The 23,610-nt window shown below is 42.6% G+C and overlaps 1 protein-coding gene across 1 annotated transcript in view; it reads right to left on the reverse strand.

Annotated features, from left to right (window-relative positions):
- LOC124003664 (guanine nucleotide-binding protein G(t) subunit alpha-1) overlaps positions 1–15,547 on the reverse strand; it is a 32,016-nt gene extending 16,469 nt beyond the window's left edge. Inside the window, exons 1-6 of the mRNA XM_046312163.1 lie at positions 15,292–15,547; positions 7,847–7,889; positions 7,607–7,748; positions 7,100–7,257; positions 6,531–6,659; positions 6,213–6,342 (exon numbers count right to left, since the gene is read on the reverse strand). Coding sequence (XP_046168119.1) covers positions 6,213–6,342; positions 6,531–6,659; positions 7,100–7,257; positions 7,607–7,748; positions 7,847–7,889; positions 15,292–15,397 — 708 coding nt within the window. The 5' untranslated portion in view covers positions 15,398–15,547. The remainder of the gene's footprint in view (positions 1–6,212; positions 6,343–6,530; positions 6,660–7,099; positions 7,258–7,606; positions 7,749–7,846; positions 7,890–15,291) is intronic.
- Between the last annotated feature and the right edge of the window lie 8,063 nt (positions 15,548–23,610).

The raw sequence follows: 23,610 nt of genomic DNA on the forward strand, positions 1-23,610 counted from the left end.
ATATCTCACCACTTCATCCTACAGTGACTCCTTCAATCTAGTGTCTATGATGCTGATATCTCACCACTTCATCCTACAGTGACTCCTTCAATCTAGTGTCTATGATGATGATGATATCTCACCACTTCATCCTACAGTGACTCCTTTAATCTAGTGTCTATGATGATGATGATATCTCACCACTTCATCCTACAGTGACTCCTTTAATCTAGTGTCTATGATGATGATGATATCTCACCACTTCATCCTCCAGTGACTCCTTTAATCTAGTGTCTATGATGCTGATATCTCACCACTTCATCCTACAGTGACTCCTTCAATCTAGTGTCTATGATGATGATGATGATATCTCACCACTTCATCCTACAGTGACTCCTTCAATCTAGTGTCTATGATGCTGATATATCACCACTTCATCCTACAGTGACTCCTTTAATCTAGTGTCTATGATGATGATGATATCTCACCACTTCATCATACAGTGACTCCTTTAATCTAGTGTCTATGATGCTGATATCTCACCACTTCATCCTACAGTGACTCCTTCAATCTAGTGTCTATGGTGATGATATCTCACCACTTCGTCCTACAGTGACTCCTTCAATCTAGTGTCTATGATGATGATATCTCACCACTTCATGCTACAGTGACTCCTTCAATCTAGTGTCTATGATGCTGATATCTCACCACTTCATCCTACAGTGACTCCTTTAATCTAGTGTCTATGATGATGATATCTCACCACTTCATCATACAGTGACTCCTTTAATCTAGTGTCTATGATGCTGATATCTCACCACTTCATCCTACAGTGACTCCTTCAATCTAGTGTCTATGATGATGATGATATCTCACCACTTCATCCTACAGTGACTCCTTTAATCTAGTGTCTATGATGATGATGATATCTCACCACTTCATCCTACAGTGACTCCTTTAATCTAGTGTCTATGATGATGATGATATCTCACCACTTCATCCTCCAGTGACTCCTTTAATCTAGTGTCTATGATGCTGATATCTCACCACTTCATCCTACAGTGACTCCTTCAATCTAGTGTCTATGATGATGATGATGATATCTCACCACTTCATCCTACAGTGACTCCTTCAATCTAGTGTCTATGATGCTGATATATCACCACTTCATCCTACAGTGACTCCTTCAATCTAGTGTCTATGATGATGATGATGATATCTCACCACTTCATCCTACAGTGACTCCTTCAATCTAGTGTCTATGATGCTGATATCTCACCACTTCATCCTACAGTGACTCCTTCAATCTAGTGTCTATGATGATGATATCTCACCACTTCATCCTACAGTGACTCCTTTAATCTAGTGTCCATGATGATGATGATATCTCACCACTTCATCATACAGTGACTCCTTTAATCTAGTGTCTATGATGCTGATATCTCACCACTTCATCCTACAGTGACTCCTTCAATCTAGTGTCTATGATGATGATGATATCTCACCACTTCATCCTACAGTGACTCCTTCAATCTAGTGTCTATGATGATGATATCTCACCACTTCATCCTACAGTGACTCCTTTTATCTAGTGTCTATGATGATGATATCTCACCACTTCATCCTCCAGTGACTCCTTCAATCTAGTGTCTATGATGATGATATCTCACCACTTCATCCTACAGTGACTCCTTTTATCTAGTGTCTATGATGATGATATCTCACCACTTTATCCTACAGTGACTCCTTTTATCTAGTGTCTATGATGATGATATCTCACCACTTCATCCTACAGTGACTCCTTCAATCTAGTGTCTATGATGATGATATCTCACCACTTCATCCTACAGTGACTCATTTAATCTAGTGTCTATGATGATGATATCTCACCACTTCATCCTACAGTGACTCCTTCAATCTAGTGTCTATGATGATGATGATGATATCTCACCACTTCATCCTCCAGTGACTCCTTCAATCTAGTGTCTATGATGATGATGATGATATCTCACCACTTCATCCTCCAGTGACTCCTTCAATCTAGTGTCTATGATGATGATATCTCACCACTTCATCCTACAGTGACTCCTTTTATCTAGTGTCTATGATGATGATATCTCACCACTTCATCCTACAGTGACTCCTTCAATCTAGTGTCTATGATGATGATATCTCACCACTTCATCCTACAGTGACCCATTTAATCTAGTGTCTATGATGATGATATCTCACCACTTCATCCTACAGTGACTCCTTCAATCTAGTGTCTATGATGATGATATCTCACCACTTCATCCTACAGTGACTCCTTCAATCTAGTGTCTATGATGATTATATCTCACCACTTCATCCTACAGTGACTCCTTCAATCTTGTGTCTATGATGCTGATATCTCACCACTTCATCCTACAGTGACTCCTTCAATCTAGTGTCTATGATGATGATATCTCACCACTTCATCCTACAGTGACTCCTTCAATCTAGTGTCTATGATGATGATGATGATATCTCACCACTTCATGCTACAGTGACTCCTTCAATCTAGTGTCTATGATGCTGATATCTCACCACTTCATCCTACAGTGACTCCTTCAATCTTGTGTCTATGATGATGATATCTCACCACTTCATCCTACAGTGACTCCTTCAATCTAGTGTCTATGATGATGATATCTCACCACTTCATCCTACAGTGACTCCTTCAATCTAGTGTCTATGATGATGATATCTCACCACTTCATCCTACAGTGACTCCTTCAATCTAGTGTCTATGATGATGATGATGATATCTCACCACTTCATCCTACAGTGACTCCTTCAATCTAGTGTCTATGATGCTGATATCTCACCACTTCATCCTACAGTGACTCCTTCAATCTAGTGTCTATGATGATGATATCTCACCACTTCATCCTACAGTGACTCCTTTAATCTAGTGTCTATGATGATGATGATATCTCACCACTTCATCATACAGTGACTCCTTTAATCTAGTGTCTATGATGCTGATATCTCACCACTTCATCCTACAGTGACTCCTTCAATCTAGTGTCTATGATGATGATGATATCTCACCACTTCATCCTACAGTGACTCCTTTAATCTAGTGTCTATGATGATGATGATATCTCACCACTTCATCCTACAGTGACTCCTTCAATCTTGTGTCTATGATGCTGATATCTCACCACTTCATCCTCCAGTGACTCCTTCAATCTTGTGTCTATGATGCTGATATCTCACCACTTCATCCTACAGTGACTCCTTCAATCTTGTGTCTATGATGCTGATATCTCACCACTTCATCCTCCAGTGACTCCTTCAATCTTGTGTCTATGATGCTGATATCTCACCACTTCATCCTACAGTGACTCCTTCAATCTTGTGTCTATGATGCTGATATCTCACCACTTCATCCTACAGTGACTCCTTCAATCTTGTGTCTATGATGCTGATATCTCACCACTTCACCCTACAGTGACTCCTTTAATCTAGTGTCTATGATGATGATGATATCTCACCACTTCATCATACAGTGACTCCTTTAATCTAGTGTCTATGATGCTGATATCTCACCACTTCATCCTACAGTGACTCCTTCAATCTAGTGTCTATGGTGATGATATCTCACCACTTCGTCCTACAGTGACTCCTTCAATCTAGTGTCTATGATGATGATGATGATATCTCACCACTTCATGCTACAGTGACTCCTTCAATCTAGTGTCTATGATGCTGATATCTCACCACTTCATCCTACAGTGACTCCTTTAATCTAGTGTCTATGATGATGATATCTCACCACTTCATCATACAGTGACTCCTTTAATCTAGTGTCTATGATGCTGATATCTCACCACTTCATCCTACAGTGACTCCTTCAATCTAGTGTCTATGATGATGATGATATCTCACCACTTCATCCTACAGTGACTCCTTTAATCTAGTGTCTATGATGATGATGATATCTCACCACTTCATCCTACAGTGACTCCTTTAATCTAGTGTCTATGATGATGATGATATCTCACCACTTCATCCTCCAGTGACTCCTTTAATCTAGTGTCTATGATGCTGATATCTCACCACTTCATCCTACAGTGACTCCTTCAATCTAGTGTCTATGATGATGATGATGATATCTCACCACTTCATCCTACAGTGACTCCTTCAATCTAGTGTCTATGATGCTGATATATCACCACTTCATCCTACAGTGACTCCTTTAATCTAGTGTCTATGATGATGATGATATCTCACCACTTCATCATACAGTGACTCCTTTAATCTAGTGTCTATGATGCTGATATCTCACCACTTCATCCTACAGTGACTCCTTCAATCTAGTGTCTATGGTGATGATATCTCACCACTTCGTCCTACAGTGACTCCTTCAATCTAGTGTCTATGATGATGATGATGATATCTCACCACTTCATGCTACAGTGACTCCTTCAATCTAGTGTCTATGATGCTGATATCTCACCACTTCATCCTACAGTGACTCCTTTAATCTAGTGTCTATGATGATGATATCTCACCACTTCATCATACAGTGACTCCTTTAATCTAGTGTCTATGATGCTGATATCTCACCACTTCATCCTACAGTGACTCCTTCAATCTAGTGTCTATGATGATGATGATATCTCACCACTTCATCCTACAGTGACTCCTTTAATCTAGTGTCTATGATGATGATGATATCTCACCACTTCATCCTACAGTGACTCCTTTAATCTAGTGTCTATGATGATGATGATATCTCACCACTTCATCCTCCAGTGACTCCTTTAATCTAGTGTCTATGATGCTGATATCTCACCACTTCATCCTACAGTGACTCCTTCAATCTAGTGTCTATGATGATGATGATGATATCTCACCACTTCATCCTACAGTGACTCCTTCAATCTAGTGTCTATGATGCTGATATATCACCACTTCATCCTACAGTGACTCCTTCAATCTAGTGTCTATGATGATGATGATGATATCTCACCACTTCATCCTACAGTGACTCCTTCAATCTAGTGTCTATGATGCTGATATCTCACCACTTCATCCTACAGTGACTCCTTCAATCTAGTGTCTATGATGATGATATCTCACCACTTCATCCTACAGTGACTCCTTTAATCTAGTGTCCATGATGATGATGATATCTCACCACTTCATCATACAGTGACTCCTTTAATCTAGTGTCTATGATGCTGATATCTCACCACTTCATCCTACAGTGACTCCTTCAATCTAGTGTCTATGATGATGATGATATCTCACCACTTCATCCTACAGTGACTCCTTTAATCTAGTGTCTATGATGATGATGATATCTCACCACTTCATCCTACAGTGACTCCTTTAATCTAGTGTCTATGATGATGATGATATCTCACCACTTCATCCTCCAGTGACTCCTTTAATCTAGTGTCTATGATGCTGATATCTCACCACTTCATCCTACAGTGACTCCTTCAATCTTGTGTCTATGATGCTGATATCTCACCACTTCATCCTACAGTGACTCCTTCAATCTTGTGTCTATGATGCTGATATCTCACCACTTCATCCTACAGTGACTCCTTCAATCTTGTGTCTATGATGCTGATATCTCACCACTTCATCCTACAGTGACTCCTTCAATCTTGTGTCTATGATGCTGATATCTCACCACTTCATCCTCCAGTGACTCCTTCAATCTTGTGTCTATGATGCTGATATCTCACCACTTCATCCTACAGTGACTCCTTCAATCTTGTGTCTATGATGCTGATATCTCACCACTTCATCCTACAGTGACTCCTTCAATCTTGTGTCTATGATGCTGATATCTCACCACTTCATCCTCCAGTGACTCCTTCAATCTTGTGTCTATGATGCTGATATCTCACCACTTCATCCTACAGTGACTCCTTCAATCTTGTGTCTATGATGCTGATATCTCACCACTTCATCCTACAGTGACTCCTTCAATCTTGTGTCTATGATGCTGATATCTCACCACTTCACCCTACAGTGACTCCTTTAATCTAGTGTCTATGATGATGATGATATCTCACCACTTCATCCTACAGTGACTCCTTTAATCTAGTGTCTATGATGATGATATCTCACCACTTCATCCTACAGTGACTCCTTCAATCTAGTGTTTATGATGCTGATATCTCCCCACTTCGTCCTACAGCGACTCCTTTAATCTAGTGTCTATGATGATGATGATGATATCTCACCACTTCGTCATCCTCCACCAGCACCATGTCGTAGGCGCTCAGAGCAGCGATGAAGATAATACAGGTCACTCCCTCAAAACAGTGGATCCATTTCTTCCTCTCTGAGCGCTGGCCGCCCACGTCAAACATCCTGCAGGACAGCGAGAGAGAGAGACAGATGTCAATGTTGATCGCCAATGTTATTACTATATTATTACAATGGTCATCTATGCTCATTAGATTTCTTAAAGATAATTGTTGCTTTTCAATGTTTTTGTGATTCTGATCAATGGGGATTAATGCGGGTATAATTGTCTTGCGTTGTGTTTGTAGCCTCACCTGAAGTTGAGATCTTTTAAGCCAAACTGGGTCTCTATGATACCAGTGGTCTTTACCCTGGATCGCAACATGTCCTGTTCAGTGGGGATATATCCAGGCTGGACCAGCCTCTCCAAGTCATTCAGATAGCTAGGTGGGACACCGAGAGAGAGAGTGGTTACTTCCTACTCAGTAGGGGTATATCCAGGCTGGACCAGCCTCTCCAAGTCATTCAGGAAGCTAGGTGGGACATGGTGAGGTTATATCCTGCTCAGTGAGGATATATCCAGCCTCAGATAGTTAGCTGGGACACGGAGAGAGTGGTTATGAAAAACAACCTACCTTAATCTGGTTCATCAACAGACTAGTAAGAGAGAACAAAGCTCTTAGGGGCTAGTTTCCCAGACACATACCCTGGTGCTGGACTAAAAAGCATTCACAATGGAGATCCTACATTCAAAGAGCGTTTTAGTCCAGGATTTAACTTAATATGTGTCTGGGAAACAAGCCCTTTGTGGATATGATGGTGTGCTGTCATGGGGAAAAGGGAACGGGGATGGGGTTGATCCAGTCCAGGAGATTGAACCTACTATCCAGCAGAGTCGTTAAGCTGGTACTCAGAGGCCCTGTCGTAGCATGCCTGGATACCAGTGTCCTTCCACAGCCGGATGATGATGTCAGACAGCTCCTTGGGCATGGAGCCCTCCTCAATGGTGTCTGCTAGATGCATGAGCTTCCTGGAGTCGTCCTACAAACCAACACACGCAGACACAAGCAAGTACAAAATCATACCTCCACACTTATATTGCGTACTATACCCAGTCTGACAAAGGAACATCATATCCCAAATAATATGATGCCTGGCTTGGTTATGTTATGTAACCATCTGTCGGAATAGTGTTCTATAGAACAACGTTTCCCAAACTTGGTTCTGGGTGCACGGTTTGGGTTTTGCCCTAGCACTACACAGCTGATGCAAATAATCAAAGCATGATGACGAGTTGGATATTTTAGTCAGCTGTGTAGTGCTAGGGCAAAAACCAAAACGTGCTCCAGGATCGAGTTTGGGAACCCTGCAGTAGACAGTCAGTAACTACCTGCTGAGCGGAGTCACCATAGCCAATGTTGAGTTGAGTCATACCCTTTACAATAGCCATGATGGACTGAAGGGTATTGCTGTAGATGATGGTGACAAACTCCATAGACTCCTCAAGAGAATAACCATCTTGATGGATAATTCTGTTGTGAGAAAACAAGATTCCACAAATTAATTTGATTGTTGAGACACTGATCCTTTTATGACATTTAAATTGGTACAATAGAGTTACTAGACTCACTTCATCTGTTTCACGATTGTGCTCTTTCCTGATTCTCCAGCACCTATATGCACAAAAGTGAGGAAAACAGTACACTTATTTAGATCTCAGGTACTGTATATATAAATGACAGCCTGTGGTAGGAGACCATTATCTGGGCATGGCAAGGTCTTGGGAGGGTGTAGATCAGTCTCTATAGAAGTAGGCATCACATTTAAAGTACCAAACATGACCACTTGGCTGCAGTGTTAAACTATCTTAGACCTGGATTACAAAAACTAGGGGCAAACAAGGTCACAAAGTGTACTCCCTTATTCTATTTCACTTTTCTTTAACATTCTTCTGCTACTATTCCCACCATTTTCTTTCCTGACTTGTTATGGTCCTCCCTGTTGAGTTGGTGTGTACATTGGCCCACAGAGGAGCCACACAAGGGCACCAAGCTCATTACTCCTGTCCTAAACCCCTTCAAAGCTGATGTCAGGAAGAACTTTCTATATCCCTGACCTATGTTGTCACAGAGATGCAGTATGACTCACTTTGCTGCTGCACCCTCTACAACTGTCATGGTTATTATTCTCTCCTGCTTCCCATCTATATCCATCATGGTTATTATTCTCTCCTGCTTCCCATCTATATCCATCATGGTTATTATTCTCTCCTGCTTCCCATCTATATCCATCATGGTTATTATTCTCTCCTGCTTCCCATCTATATCCATCATGGTTATTATTCTCTCCTGCTTCCCATCTATATCCATCATGGTTATTATTCTCTCCTGCTTCCCCTCTATATCCATCATGGTTATTATTCTCTCCTGCTTCCCATCTATATCCATCATGGTTATTATTCTCTCCTGCTTCCCAACTATATCCATCATGGTTATTATTCTCTCCTGCTTCCCATCTATATCCATCATGGTTATTATTCTCTCCTGCTTCCCATCTATATCCATCATGGTTATTATTCTCTCCTGCTTCCCAACTATATCCATCATGGTTATTATTCTCTCCTGCTTCCCCTCTATATCCATCATGGTTATTATTCTCTCCTGCTTCCCATCTATATCCATCATGGTTATTATTCTCTCCTGCTTCCCATCTATATCCATCATGGTTATTATTCTCTCCTGCTTCCCAACTATATCCATCATGGTTATTATTCTCTCCTGCTTCCCATCTATATCCATCATGGTTATTATTCTCTCCTGCTTCCCATCTATATCCATCATGGTTATTATTCTCTCCTGCTCCCCTCTATATCCATCATGGTTATTAGTTGAGCCTGCTGCCCCTCAACAGCCATCATGGTTATTAGTTGACCCTGCTGCCCCTCAACAGCCATCATGGTTATTAGTTGACCCTGCTGCACCTCTACAGTCATCATGGTTATTAATTGGCCCTGATGCCCCTCTATATCCATCATGATTATTAGTTGGCTCTGCTGCCCCTCTATATCCATCATGATTATTAGTTGGCCCTGCTGCCCCTCTATATCCATCATGGTTATTAGTTGACCCTGCTGCCCTTCTTCAGCCATCATAGCTATTAGTTGACCCTGCTGTCCCTCTACAGCCATCATGGTTAATCGTTGACCCTGCTTCCCCTCAACAGCCATCATGGTTATTAGTTGGCCCTGCTGCCCCTCTCGACAGCCATCATGGTTATTAGTTGACCCTGCTGCCCCTCTACAGCCATCATGGTTATTAATCTGCCCTGCTGCCCCTCTATATCCATCATGGTTATTTGTTGACCCTGCTGCCCTTCTACAGCCATCATGGTTATTAGTTTGCCCTGCTGCCCCTCTACAGCCATCATGGTTATAATTCTCTCCTGCTGTCCCACTACAAACATTATGGTTATTAGTTGACCCTGCTGCTCCTCTATATCCATCATGGTTATTAGTTGACCCTGCTGCCCCTCTACAGCCATCATGGTTATTAATTGGCCCTGCTGCCCCTCCATATCCATCATGGTTATTAGTTGAAATTGCTGCCCCTCTACAGCCGTCATGGTTATTAATTGGCCCTGCTGCCCCTCTATATCAATCATGGTTATTAGTTGACACTGCTGCCCCTCTATATCCATCATGGTTATTAGTTGAACCTGCTGCCCCTCTACAGCCATCATGGTTATTAGTTGGCCCTGCTTGCCCCTCAACAGCCATCATAGCTATTACTTGACCCTGCTGTCCCTCTACAGCCATCATGGTTATTCGTTGACCCTGCTGCCCCTCAACAGCCATCATGGTTATTAGTTGGCCCTGCTGCCCCCCTCGACAGCCATCATGGTTATTAGTTGACCCTGCTGCCCTTCTTCAGCCATCATAGCTATTAGTTGACCCTGCTGTCCCTCTACAGCCATCATGGTTAATCGTTGACCCTGCTGCCCCTCAACAGCCATCATGGTTATTAGTTGGCCCTGCTGCCCCTCTACAGCCATCATGGTTATAATTCTCTCCTGCTGTCCCACTACAGACATTATGGTTATTAGTTGACCCTGCTGCCCCTCAACAGCCATAATGGTTATTAGTTGGCCCTGCTGCCACTCTATAGCCATCATGGTTATTAGTTGACCCTGCTGCCACTCTATAGCCATCATGGTTATTAGTTGGCCCTGCTGCCCCTCTACAGACATCATGGTTATTAGTTGACCCTGCTGCCCCTCTACAGCCATCATGGTTATTAATCTGCCCTGCTGCCCCTCTATATCCATCATGGTTATTAGTTGACCCTGCTGCCCTTCTACAGCCATCATGGTTATTAGTTTCCCCTGCTGCCCCTCTATAGCCATCATTGTTATTAGTTGACCCTGCTGCCCCTCTACCGCCATCAAATTATTAGTTGACCCTGTTGCCCCTCTATAGCCATCATGGTTATTAGTTGACCCTGCTGACACTCTATAGCCATCATGGTTATTAGTTGGCCCTGCTGCCCCTCTTCAGCCATCATGGTTATTAGTTGACCCTGCTGTACCTCTACAGTCATCATGGTTAATTAGTTGGCCCTGATGCCCCTCTATATCCATCATGATTATTAGTTGGCCCTGCTGCCCCTTTATATCCATCATGAGTATTAGTTGACCCTGCTGCCCTTCTTCAGCCATCATAGCTATTAGTTGACCCTGCTGCCCCTCTTCAGCCATCATGGTTAATCGTTGACCCTGCTGCCCCTCAACAGCCATCATGGTTATTAGTTGGCCCTGCTGCCCCTCTTCAGCCATCATGGTTATAATTCTCTCCTGCTGTCCCACTACAAACATTATGGTTATTAGTTGACCCTGCTGCCCCTCAACAGCCATCATGGTTATTAGTTGGTCCTGCTGCCCCTCTCGATAGCCATCATGGTTATTAGTTGACCCTGCTGCCCCTCTACAGCCATCATGGTTATTAATCTGCCCTGCTGCCCCTCTATATCCATCATGGTTATTAGTTGACCCTGCTGCCCCTCTATAGCCATCATGGTTATTAGTTGGCCCTGCTGTCCCTCTTCAGCCATCATGGTTATTAGTTGACCCTGCTGCCCCTCTACAGCCATCATGGTTATTAGTTGACCCTGCTGCCCTCTATAGCCATCATGGTTATTAGTTGACCCTGCTGCCCCTCTACCGCCATCATATTATTAGTTGACCCTGCTGCCCTCTATAGCCATCATGGTTATTAGTTGACACTGCTGCCCCTCTATAGCCATCATGGTTATTAGTTGGCCCTGCTGCTCCTCTACAGGTGTCATGGTTATTAATTTACCCTGCTGCCCCTCTACAGCCATCATGGTTATTAGTTGACCCTGCTGCCCCTCTACAGCCATCATGGTTATTAGTTGACCCTGCTGCCCCTCTACAGCCATCATGGTTATTAGTTGGCCCTGCTGCCCCTCTTCAGCCATCATGGTTATTAGTTGACCCTGCTGCCCCTCTACAGTCATCATGGTTATTAGTTGACCCTGCAGCCCCTCGACAGCCATCATGGTTATTATTCTCTCCTGCGGCCCTTCTACAGCCATCATGGTTATTAATCTGCCCTGCTGCCCCTCTATAGACATTATGGTTATTAGTTGACCCTGCTGCCCCTCTACAGGCGTCATGGTTATTAATTGGCCTTGCTGCCCCTCTGTATACATCATGGTTATTAGTTGACCCTGCTGCCCTTCTACAGCCATCATGGTTATTAGTTGACCCTGCTGCCCCTCTACAGCCATCATGGTTATTAGTTGACTCTGCTGCCCATCTATAGCCATCATGGTTATTAGTTGACCCTGCTGCCCCTCTACAGCCATCATGGCTAGTCATTGACCCTGCTGCCCCTCTATAGCCATCATGGTTATTAATTGGCCTTGCTGCCCCTCTGTATACAACATGGTTATTAGTTGACCCTGCTGCCCTTCTACAGCCATCATGTTTATTAGTTGACTCTGCTGCCCCTCTACAGACATCATGGTTATTAGTTGACCCTGCTGCCCCTCTCGTCGGCCATCATAGTTATTAGTTGGCCCTGCTGCCTCTCTACAGCCATCATGGTTATTATTCTCTCCTGCTGCCCTTCTAATATAATAATAATAGTATATGCCATTTAGCAAACGCTTTTATCCAAAGCGACTTACAGTCATGTGTGCATACATTCTACGTATGGGTGGTCCCGGGGATCGAACCCACTACCCTGGCGTTACAAGCGCCATGCTCTACCAACTGAGCTACAGAAGGACCATCTGCTGCCCCTCTACAGGCGTCATGGTTATTAATTGGCCTTGCTGCCCCTCTGTATACATCATGGTTATTAGTTGGTTATTAGTTGACCCTGCTGCCCTTCTACAGCCATCATGGTTATTAGTTGACCCTGCTGCCCCTCTACAGCCATCATGGTTATTAGTTGACCCTGCTGCCCATCTATAGCCATCATGGTTATTAGTTGACCCTGCTGCCCCTCTACAGCCATCATGGTTATTAATCTGCCCTGCTGCCCCTCTGTATCCATCATAGTTATAAGTTGACCCTGCTGCCCTTCTACAGCCATCATGGCCAGTAGTTGACCCTGCTGCCCCTCTACAGCCATCATGGCCAGTAGTTGACCCTGCTGTCCTTCTACAGCCATCATGGTTATTAGTTGACCCTGCTGCCCCTCAACAGCCATCATGGTTATTAGTTGGCCCTGCTGCCCCTCTCGACAGCCATCATGGTTATTTGTTGACCCTGCTGCCCCTCTACAGCCATCATGGTTATTCATCTGCCTTGCTGCCCCTCTATATCCATCATGGTTATTAGTTGACCCTGCTGCCCCTCTATAACCATCATGGTTATTAGTTGACCCTGCTGCCCCTCTACAGCCATCATGGTTATTAATCTGCCCTGCTGCCCCTCTATATCCATCATGGTTATTAGTTGACCCTGCTGCCCTTCGACAGCCATCATAGCTATTAGTTGACCCTGCTGCCCTTCTACAGCCATCATGGTTATTAGTTGACCCTGCTGCCCCTCTACAGTCATCATGGTTATTAGTTGCCCGGGTAACTGCTTATGTAAAAAGGACTTTATATAATGAATTTGATTGATTGATCGATGTCAGGGAGACACACACACTATCTCAGTCTCTAATAGAGGGTCTATGAGGTATTGAGGCCCCTCAGGGACAGTGTCAACAGAGTGCTGTGCTGAATGTTCTTCTGTCAACAGAACCACCTCAATCTGCATGTGTTCCATGTGTTCACTACATGTCTATTATAACTCAGGAATCTACAATCAAGGTTGTGGTCCTAATCAAGTTTATGATGACATGAAAGTGCTCCCTCCCTCCCTCCCTCCCACTATCTGTCTTCCTCCCACTGTCTGTCTGTCTGTCTGTCTGTCTGTCTGTCTGTCTGTCTGTCTGTCTGTCTGTCTGTCTGTCTGTCTGTCTGTCTGTCTGTCTGTCTGTCTGTCTGTCTGTCTGTCTGTCTGTCTGTCTGTCTGTCTGTCTGTCTGTCTGTCTGTCTGTCTGTCTGTCTGTCTGTCTGTTTCTCTCTCTCTCTCTCTCTCTCTCTCTCTCTCTCTCTCTCTCTCTCTCTCTCTCTCTCTCTCTCTCTCTCTCTCTCTCTCTCTCTCTCTCTCTCTCTCTCTCTCTCTCTCTCTCTCTCTCTCTCTCTCTCTCTCTCTCTCTCTCTCTCTCTCTCTCTCTCTCTCTCTCTCTCTCTCTCTTGTTTTTGTTGTTTTCTGTCTGTCTGTCTGTCTGTCTGTCTGTCTGTCTGTCTGTCTGTCTGTCTGTCTGTCTGTCTGTCTGTCTGTCTGTCTGTCTGTCTGTCTGTCTGTCTGTCTGTCTGTCTGTCTGTCTGTCTGTCTGTCTGTCTGTCTGTCTGTCTGTCTGTCTGTCTGTCTGTCTGTCTGTCTGTCTGTCTGTCTGTCTGTCTGTCTGTCTGTCTGTCTGTCTGTCTGTCTGTCTGTCGTCCCCTAGATACTTGCTAAGACTTAGTTTATGAAGTATTGGTGCAGGGTGTTCGGTTAAGCGTGGATGTTGGGGTCAGTGGAGCTATAATAGGTTTGCATTGGGGTAATTAGGTTAGGGTGTGTGTGCAGTAGTGTGGGGTTAAGACTTCTGTACTGCAACAATGGTTGTTTGAGGATTACCAGGGGCTTGAGCTGAGTAATTACCAATGTGTTCAGAACAATAGTGTGAAAGCCAGGGGGGATAAGCTACAGCCTCGGGCTCCTGCAGAGTGACCAAGGATGCTTCGCTTCACCGTTGTTGCTCATGCAAAATGTAGTGACTCTGAATATCAGCATTTTCAGTCAATTTAGCATATGTCGACAAGAGGGTAAATGTATTTGGCATAGTAATTCTGTTAGCTTTGACATTTACCTTGATTGATCCCCAATAAAGACAAAATCATTACAAAATAATGAGTTTGCAAGGCTGGTAAAGTCTAAATTACAATCCAATTTGGTTTAGGGCAACTGCATGATTAACAATATAATACGAAGAGACAAGGTAACATTGTCTCTGTCTACACACCTGCATTATTCAACACCACAGGAGACTACTATGGACATGATCTTCACATCTCTCTCAAGGTTAAATGACAGAGGACAGAACTATCTCTATCCCTATCCCTCTTAGGATAAAAGGTGTGATCTAGAACCTAAAAGGGTATCCTGTGGGGACAACCAAAGAACCCTTTTGGAACCCCTTTTTTCTAAGAGTATAGTAGAGTTTACTCAGTAATATAAACATGGGATTCCACACTTAGTGTCAAAAGGTTGCTTTTAAGAAAAAAACCTTTTCACTTTCTATTAAATACTAAGGAAGCCATCCCGAGCAACAGACCTTTGACCAGATAAGACTCAATCACTGGACAGTCACATAGGGCCTTAGAGCCTATGACTCATTTAGTACATAGTCTGGATACCAGGTTATGATGAGGCACCCCATAAACCACCCTCCACACAGGCCCTTCCCCAGAGCAGAGGACCAGAGGACCAGAGGGCCAGACAGGCAGACATTACCCAGAAGCAGCAGCTTGACTGTCCTGGCGTCCTTCTCTGCGTCCTCCTTGAGTTTCTTCTCAAGTTCTTTGGAGTGCTTGTCCTCTGCGCTCGCTCCGGCCCCCATGCTCACACCCCGGCTTCAGCTCAAAACCAAATAAAAGGGGAAACCCGTCCTAGCTTATCACCTAGAGGGCCGACTGGTGTCGTCAACTACGCAGATGCCACGTCAACTGCTTTTAACGAACACCGGAGAGGCAAATGATTGAGTGTTTTCAAGTCTTAGAGAAGATTTTAGACATCCTCTGTCCACCTGATCAGGGATGGCCAATAGGGCACAAGGACAGAAGACTCCTGGGGCAGGGGGAACGAGATGCAGGGGTACATGGCGTATGAGTGACCTAACCTTTTTTAGGTAGAGGTTTAGGAGGACTTTGCTGTGCTCAGCGGAAGATGCACATCGGCTCAAGTACTTATCTGGCCTCAGCTGCCTTGATAAGAGTGAGGGAGGTAGAAAGACATCTTCATCTTCATCCACTGGCCTATGTTCCATGAGGAGTAAAATACCTTAGTAAGTAGTAAGTAAGTGAGGTAGAAAGAGGTTAGGGGTGAGAGCTCTCACACAAATAGGAAACAAGGTGTACAGTTGATCAGTGTACAATGAATCATGCTATCGCTTGTTAATGAGAAGCTCACTTATAGTTCCCATTGTTCTACAGAACACTGGTCTACAGCAGTGCAGAGGTACTTACTGCTGTGGACTTCATTGTCTAACTCTTAGAGACTCACTCTATTTGAAGTGTGCCTCTCATGGCAAAGCTGATGTCACCTTATAATTAAAAAGACTACACAGACTACAACATACAGTGCCTTCGGAAAGTATTCAGACCCCTACTTTTTGTTAAAATATAGCCTTATTCTAAAATGGATTAAATAGTTTTTTCCCCTCACCAATCTACACACAATACCCCATAATGACAAAGAAAAAAAGGGTTTGAGAAATGTTTGCTAATATACAGTATATAAAAAGACCCTTTAGTCAGTCCTCTCAAGCTTTGTCAGTTTGGATGGGGAGCATTGCTGCACAGCTATTTTCAGGTCTCTCCTGAGATGTTCGATTGGGTTCAAGTCCGGACTCTGGCTGGGCCACCCAAGGACATTCTGAGACTTGTCCCGAAGCCACTCCTGAGTTGTCTTGGCTGTGTGCTTATGCTCGTTGTCCTGTTGGAAGGTGAACCATTGCTCCAGTCTGACGTCCTGAGCGCTCTGGAGCAGGTTTTCATCAAGGATCTCTCCGTACTTTTCTCAGTTCATCTTTCCCTTGATCCTCACTAGTCTCCCAGTCCCTGCCACTGAAAAACATCGCTATGGCATGATGCTGCCACCACCATTCTTCACTGTAGGGATGGTGCCAGGTTTCCTTCAGACGTGATGCTTGGCATTCAGGCCAAAGCGTTCAATCTTGATTTCATCAGACCAGAGAATCTTGTTTCTCATGGTCTGAGAGTCTTTAAAAGTACTGGCATGTCATGTACTTCCTTCTGCTCACTCTTCCATAAAGGCCTGATCTCCACAGAGCTCTGTCAGAGTGACCATTGGGGTTTTGGTCACCTCCCTGACCAAGACCCTTCTGCCCCGATTTCTCAGTTTGGCTTGGTTTATGATCTGAGATGTTCTTCCAATTCAATACAGTTTACCACAGGTGGACTCCAATCAAGTTGTAGAAACAGCTCAAGGATGATTAATGGAAACAGGATGCACCTGAGCTCAATTTCGAGTCTCATAGCAAAGGGTCTTAATACTTATGTATATAAGGTTTTTCTGGTTTTAATTTTCAATACATTTGTAAAAATTTAAAATGTAAAAAATTGTTTTCTCTTAGTCATTATGTGCAGATTGCTAAGGATAATTAAAAAACATTTTTTTAGAATAAATGTTGGGGACAGCAAGGAGTAATTTAACAAAATGTAGAAAATGATGGCTTCCCGGAGACACTGTACATTACTCAGCTCACACTTGTGGAAAACACTGAGGCTACTGTATACTCAGGGTTATTCTAGGTCCAAAGAAACAAAGAGATCTTCTGTTGAATCTGACAATTAATCTTGATGGTTGTGTACAGTCGTCTCAAATATAACTGTGAAGGACCTCGGCGTTACTCTGGACCCTGATCTCTCTTTTGATGAACATATCAAGACTGTTTCAAGGACAGCTTTTTCCATCTACGTAACATTGCAAAAATCAGAAATTTTCTGTTCAAAAATGATGCAGAAAAATTAATCCATGCTTTTGTCACTTCTAGGTTAGACTACTGCAATACTCTACTTTCCGGCTACCCAGATAAAGCACTAAATAAACTTCAGTTAGTGCTATATAAGGCTGTGCTTTGGAAAAGTGGGTGGGGTTATATCCTGCCTGTTTGGCCCTGTCCGGGGGTATCATCGTGTGGGGTCACAGTGTCTCCTGACCCCTCCTGTCTCAGCCTCCAGTATTTATGCTGCAGTAGATTATGTGTCAGGGGGCTAGGGTCAGTCTGTTATATCTGGAGTATTTCCCCTGTCTTATCCGGTGTCCTGTGTGAATTTAAGCATGCTCTCTCTAATTCCCTCTTTCTTTCTTTCTTTCTCTCTCGGAGTACCTGAGCCCTAGGACCATGCCTCAGGACTACCTGGTATGATGACTCCTTGCTGTCCCCATTCCACCTGGCCGTGCTGCTGCTCCAGTTTCAACTATTCTGCCTGCGGCTATTTAACACTGACCTGTTCACCGGATGTGCTACCTGTCTCAGACCTGCTGTTTTCAACTCTCTAGAGACAGCAGGAGAGGTTGAGATACTCTCAATGATCGCCAACTGACATTTACTCCTGAGGTGCTGACCTGTTGCACCCTCAACAACTACTGTGATTAATATTATTTGACCATGCTGGTAATTTATTAACATTTGAACATCTTGGCCATGTTCTGTTATAATCTCCACCTGGCACAGCCAGAAGAGGACTGGCCACCCCTCATAGCCTGGTTCCTCTCTAGGTTTCTTCCTAGGTTTTGGCCTATCTAGAGAGTTTTTCCTAGCCACCGTGTTTCTACACCTGCATTGCTTGCTGTTTGGGGTTTTAGGCTGGGTGTACAGCACTTTGAGATATCAGCTGATGTAAGAAGGGCTATATAAATACATTTGATTTGATTTGGTTGTGGAGTTTTCAGGGTTGTTTTTGAAACCAGTGGACAGCCAGTAATCTGTTACATGTAAGGGATAAAAAAAAAACGGTAACTGTAATCCGCTATGTTACCGGCAAAAATATTGTAATCAGATTACAGATACTTTTGAAAAACTAGATGATTACTTTGAGGATTACTTTTAAATCCAGAAAGGAGGTTTGCGCAAACAAATATTTGACACTTCTCTGTTTTCTCAGTGACATTCAAATCAGCATTGAAAAAAGGCGCAAGTTTAAGTTTGTTCACCTGAGCGAGTCTGACCACAAGTCAGAGAGCACGATGATGACACACCAAATGTGTTTGATGGATCACGGGAAAGGCGCAGGACTAGGCTTTTTGTAGGCTACAGTCCATACTATGTCTTCCAATGGTGCAACTGCTGTCGGTATTCAAAGATTATCCAACTTGAATAAACGCTTGGAGGTAAGGATGACAGCAGTGGTGTCGTTTACGGATTGTGGTTGTTGTGGATGGCTGTTCACAAATCTAAATGTGTTTTTGAACCCAATAATGGTTGAATTCAAGACGTTTAAGCTGCCTATTAATCATTGTTTTTGAAACCAGTGGACAGCCAGTGAAAAATGTGCTCTTGCAACAGCTGCATAGTGCAGATCGCAGCATATGAGCAATAAAAGCCCCACATGTATTCCAATCTAATTAATGCTGATAAAAATACAAATCCATTGGCCTAATGGACACATGCTCAAACTCTCACACCTTTGATAGACTTAAAGGGGCAATCTGTAGTTGCTACATCAATTTCTGGACTTATATAAACATTATATATACAGGACCAGTCAGAGGTTTGGACACACCTACTCATTCCAGGGTTTTTCTTTATTTTGACTATTTTCTACATTGTAGAATAATAGTGAAGACATCAAAACTATTAAATAATGCATATGGAATCATGTAGTAACCAAGTGTTAAACAAATCAAACTATATTTTACACTTGAAATTCTTCAAAGTAGCAACCCTTTGCATTGATAACAGCTTTGCACAGTCTTGGCATTCCCTCAACCAGCTTCGTGAGGTTTTCACTGGGAATGTATTTCAATTAACAGGTGTGCCTTGTTAAAAGTTAATTTGTGGAATTGATTTCCTTCTTAATGTAGAATAATAGTGGTATTTTACCACTGTTACTCTACAAAGTAGCAAATAGTAAAAATAAAGAAAGACCCTGGAATGAGTAGGTGTGTCCAAACTATATATATATATATATATATATATATGCCCTTTATTTTTTTGAGCAGTGTATATATAAATAATCAATGGGTATATATATATATATATATATATATATATATATATATATATATATATATATATATATATATATATATATATACAAACAGTGAGGCAAAAAAGTATTTAGTCAGCCACCAATAGTGCAAGTTCTCCTACTTAAAAAGATGAGAGAGGCCTGTAATTTTCATCATAGTTACACTTCAACTATGACAAACAAAATGAGAAAAAAATCAAGAAAATCACATTGTAGGATTTTTTATGAATTTATTTGCAAATTATAGTGGAAAAATAAGTATTTGGTCAATAACAAAAGTTTATCTCAATACTTTGTTATATACCCTTTGTTGGCAATGACAGAGGTCAAACATTTTCTGTAAGTCTTCACAAGGTTTTCACACACTTGTTGCTGGTATTTTGGCCCATTCCTCCATGCAGGTCTCCTCTAGAGCAGTGATGTTTTGGGGCTGTTGCTGGGCAACATGGACTTTCAACTCCCTCCAAATATTTTCTATGGGGTTGAGATCTGGAGACTGGCTAGGCCACTCCAGGACCTTGAAATGCTTCTTACGAAGCCACTCCTTCGTTGCCCGGGCGGTGTGTTTGGGATCATTGTCATGCTGAAAGACCGAGCCACGTTTCATCTTCAATGCCCTTGCTGATGGAAAGAGGTTTTCACTCAAAATCTCGCAATACATGGCCCCATTCATTCTTTCCTTTACACGGATCAGTCGTCCTGGTCCCTTTGCAGAAAAACAGTCCCAACGCATGATGTTTCCACCCCCATGCTTCCACCCCCATGTTCTTTGGATGCAACTCAGCATTCTTTGTCCTCCAAACATGACAAGTTGAGTTTTGACCAAAAAGTTATATTTTGGTTTCATCTGACATTCTCCCCATCTTCTTCTGGATCATCCAAGTTCTCTCTAGCAAACTTCAGACGGGCCTGGACATGTACTGGCTTAAGCAGGGGGACACGTCTGGCACTGCAGGATTTGAGTCCCTGGCGGCATAGTGTGTTACTGATGGTAGGCTTTGTTACTTTGGTCCCAGCTCTCTGCAGGTCATTCACTAGGTCCCTCCGTGTGGTTTTGCTCACCGGTCTTGTGATCACTTTGACCCCACGGGGTGAGATCTTGCGTGGAGCCCCAGATCGAGGGAGATTATCAGTGGTCTTGTATGTCTTCCATTTCCTAATAATTGCTCCCACAGTTGATTTCCTCAAACCAAGCTGCTTACCTATTGCAGATTCAGTCTTCCCAGCCTGGTGCAGGTCTACAATTCTGTTTCTGGTGTCCTTTGACAGCTCTTTGGTCTTGGCCATAGTGGAGTTTGGAGTGTGACTGTTTGAGGTTGTGGACAGGTGTCTTTTATACTGATAACAAGTTCAAACATGTTCCATTAATACAGGTAACGAGTGGAGGACAGAGGAGCCTCTTAAAGAAGAAGTTACAGGTCTGTGAGAGCCAGAAATCTTGCTTGTTTGTAGGTGACCAAATTCTTATTTTCCAGCATAATTTGCAAATAAATTAATAAAAATCCTACAATGTGATTTTCTGGATTTTTAAAAATAATTTTGTCTGTCATAGTTGAAATGGTCCTTCTGTAGCTCAGTTGGTAGAGCATGGCGCTTGTAACGCCAGGGTAGTGGGTTCGATTCCCGGGACCACCCATACGTAGAATGTATGCACACATGACTGTAAGTCGCTTTGGATAAAAGCGTCTGCTAAATGGCATATATTATTATTATTATTATTATAAGTGTACCTATGATGAAAATTACAGGCCTCTCTCATCTTTTTAAGTGGGAGAACTTGCACAATTGGTGGCTGACTGAATACTTTTTTGCCCCACTGTATATATATATATACCCATTGATTCTTGAAGAATATAACTTATCGAACCCCATCAGAACCATAAATATAAGCTTGTTCTTCTCCAATGTTTGTAAACGTGGCAAATGTAAACAAACACTGTATAACCTCATAACATGGTTAAAACAATCATTTTGGTATGATGAAGGTCAGTCCTTGCATCCATAGCTCTGTCTATTAATCTGAGAGTGGTTACATTTCTCCAGGCCCATCCCTCAGCTTTTTACCAAAACAGAGGTGGGGTGATCGTTTTGTAATTGTTTCATCTGTGGATTTGCCCTTTAAACAGCTGCATATTATCAAGATATCAAAGTGTCACCAACAAAAAGTTAAACAATAGGCCTGTAGCAAATGCAGCATATGGCATTCATTTTTCACATATAAATACCCCTTTTCAGTAGTGCTCAAAGCATGCCATTCCATGAGTGCAGCATTTATTTTCCAACTCAAATCAATGAGCCCAATCAGTTCTCCATGACAACAAAATCAGAATCAACAGAGTAGGGCTGGCTAATAAGTCTTTACCTTTGGGGTTGTTTTCAGGTAAAACAGTGTGGCTAATCTATACTTCCATATTTCCAAGTCCTATTCTTGAAGATCAAGGGGTATAACATTTATTAGAATGACTGGAATTTTGATAGACTTTGGTTTTTAATGTAAATATATAATTGAATCGTATTATTATATGTAGTAGAAAGCGATGGGTTTGAAGAAACCTACATAACCAACCCATAAAGTTAAATTTAACATCCATATATGGCCAGCCATGTAAACTTTAACATTGATTTATCCTGCAATAGATTTTTGTCTTCTTCTAAATCCTCTTAAAAGGAAAGTGATATAAAAATTACTGAATGTAATCAGAATACTTTACTGAGTTTGGGTTATCCAAAAGTTACATGACTGATTACAATTGGACAGGTAACTAGTAACTGTAATGGATTACATTTAGAAAGTAACCTACCCAACTCTAGACTGAGGGGTGTGATCTCAAAGGTACTTACAGGGCTTTAGTTTCACCTGACAGATCTCATTGACCTCAATCTGAAGATGGTAACAAAACCTAATCCACAGTGTGTCCTCTGAGAGATGGAAGAAGGACAACTCCAGCACTCAGCTTTCGTCAATTGTAAGAACCACTAAACAAATTAGGATCAGTTGATGCAATAAAGGGTTGAGGCCAGTGCACGAGACCCGAAACCTGTCTATGTGACCTTACTGTACTGTGTATACACTGAACACAAATATGAACGCAACATGCAAAGTGTTGGTCCCATGTTTCATGAGCTGAAGTAAAAGATCCCAGAAATATTCTGTATGCACAAAAAGTTTATTTCTCTCAAATGTTGTGCACAAATTTGTTGACATCCCTGTTAGTGAGCATTTCTCCTTTGCCAAGATAATCCATCCACCTGGCACCTGTAGCATCTCAAGAAGATGATTAAACAGTATGATCCTTACACAGGTGTACCTTGTGCTGCGAACAATAAAAGGCCACTCTAAAATGTGTTTTGTCACACAACACAGTGCCACAGATGATTTTGAGGGAGTGTGCAATTGACATGGTGACTGCAGGAATGTCCAGCAGATCTGTGCCAGATAATTTAATGTTCATTTCTCGACCAAAAATCCGCCTCCAACATCGTTTTTGAGAATTTTGCAGTACGTCCAACTGGCCTCACAACCGCAGACTACGTGTATGGCATCGCGTGGGCATGTGGTTTGCTCATGTCAACATTATGAAGAGTGCGCCCCATGGTGGCGGTGGGGTTATGTGCAGGCATAAACTACGGACAACGAACACAATTGGATTTACCGATGGTAATTTGAATGCACAGAGATGCTGTGGCCCATTGTGAAGCTTTTTTTAATGTATCTATGAGCAACACATGGATATCTGTTTTCCCAGTCATGTGAAATTCATAGATTAGGGCCTAATGAATTTATTTCAATTGACTGATTTCCTGAAATGAACTGTAACTCAGTAAAAGCTTTGAAATT

The sequence above is a fragment of the Oncorhynchus gorbuscha genome, linkage group LG18 (genome assembly GCF_021184085.1).
Source record: "Oncorhynchus gorbuscha isolate QuinsamMale2020 ecotype Even-year linkage group LG18, OgorEven_v1.0, whole genome shotgun sequence".
Taxonomy (NCBI): Eukaryota; Metazoa; Chordata; class Actinopteri; order Salmoniformes; family Salmonidae; genus Oncorhynchus; species Oncorhynchus gorbuscha.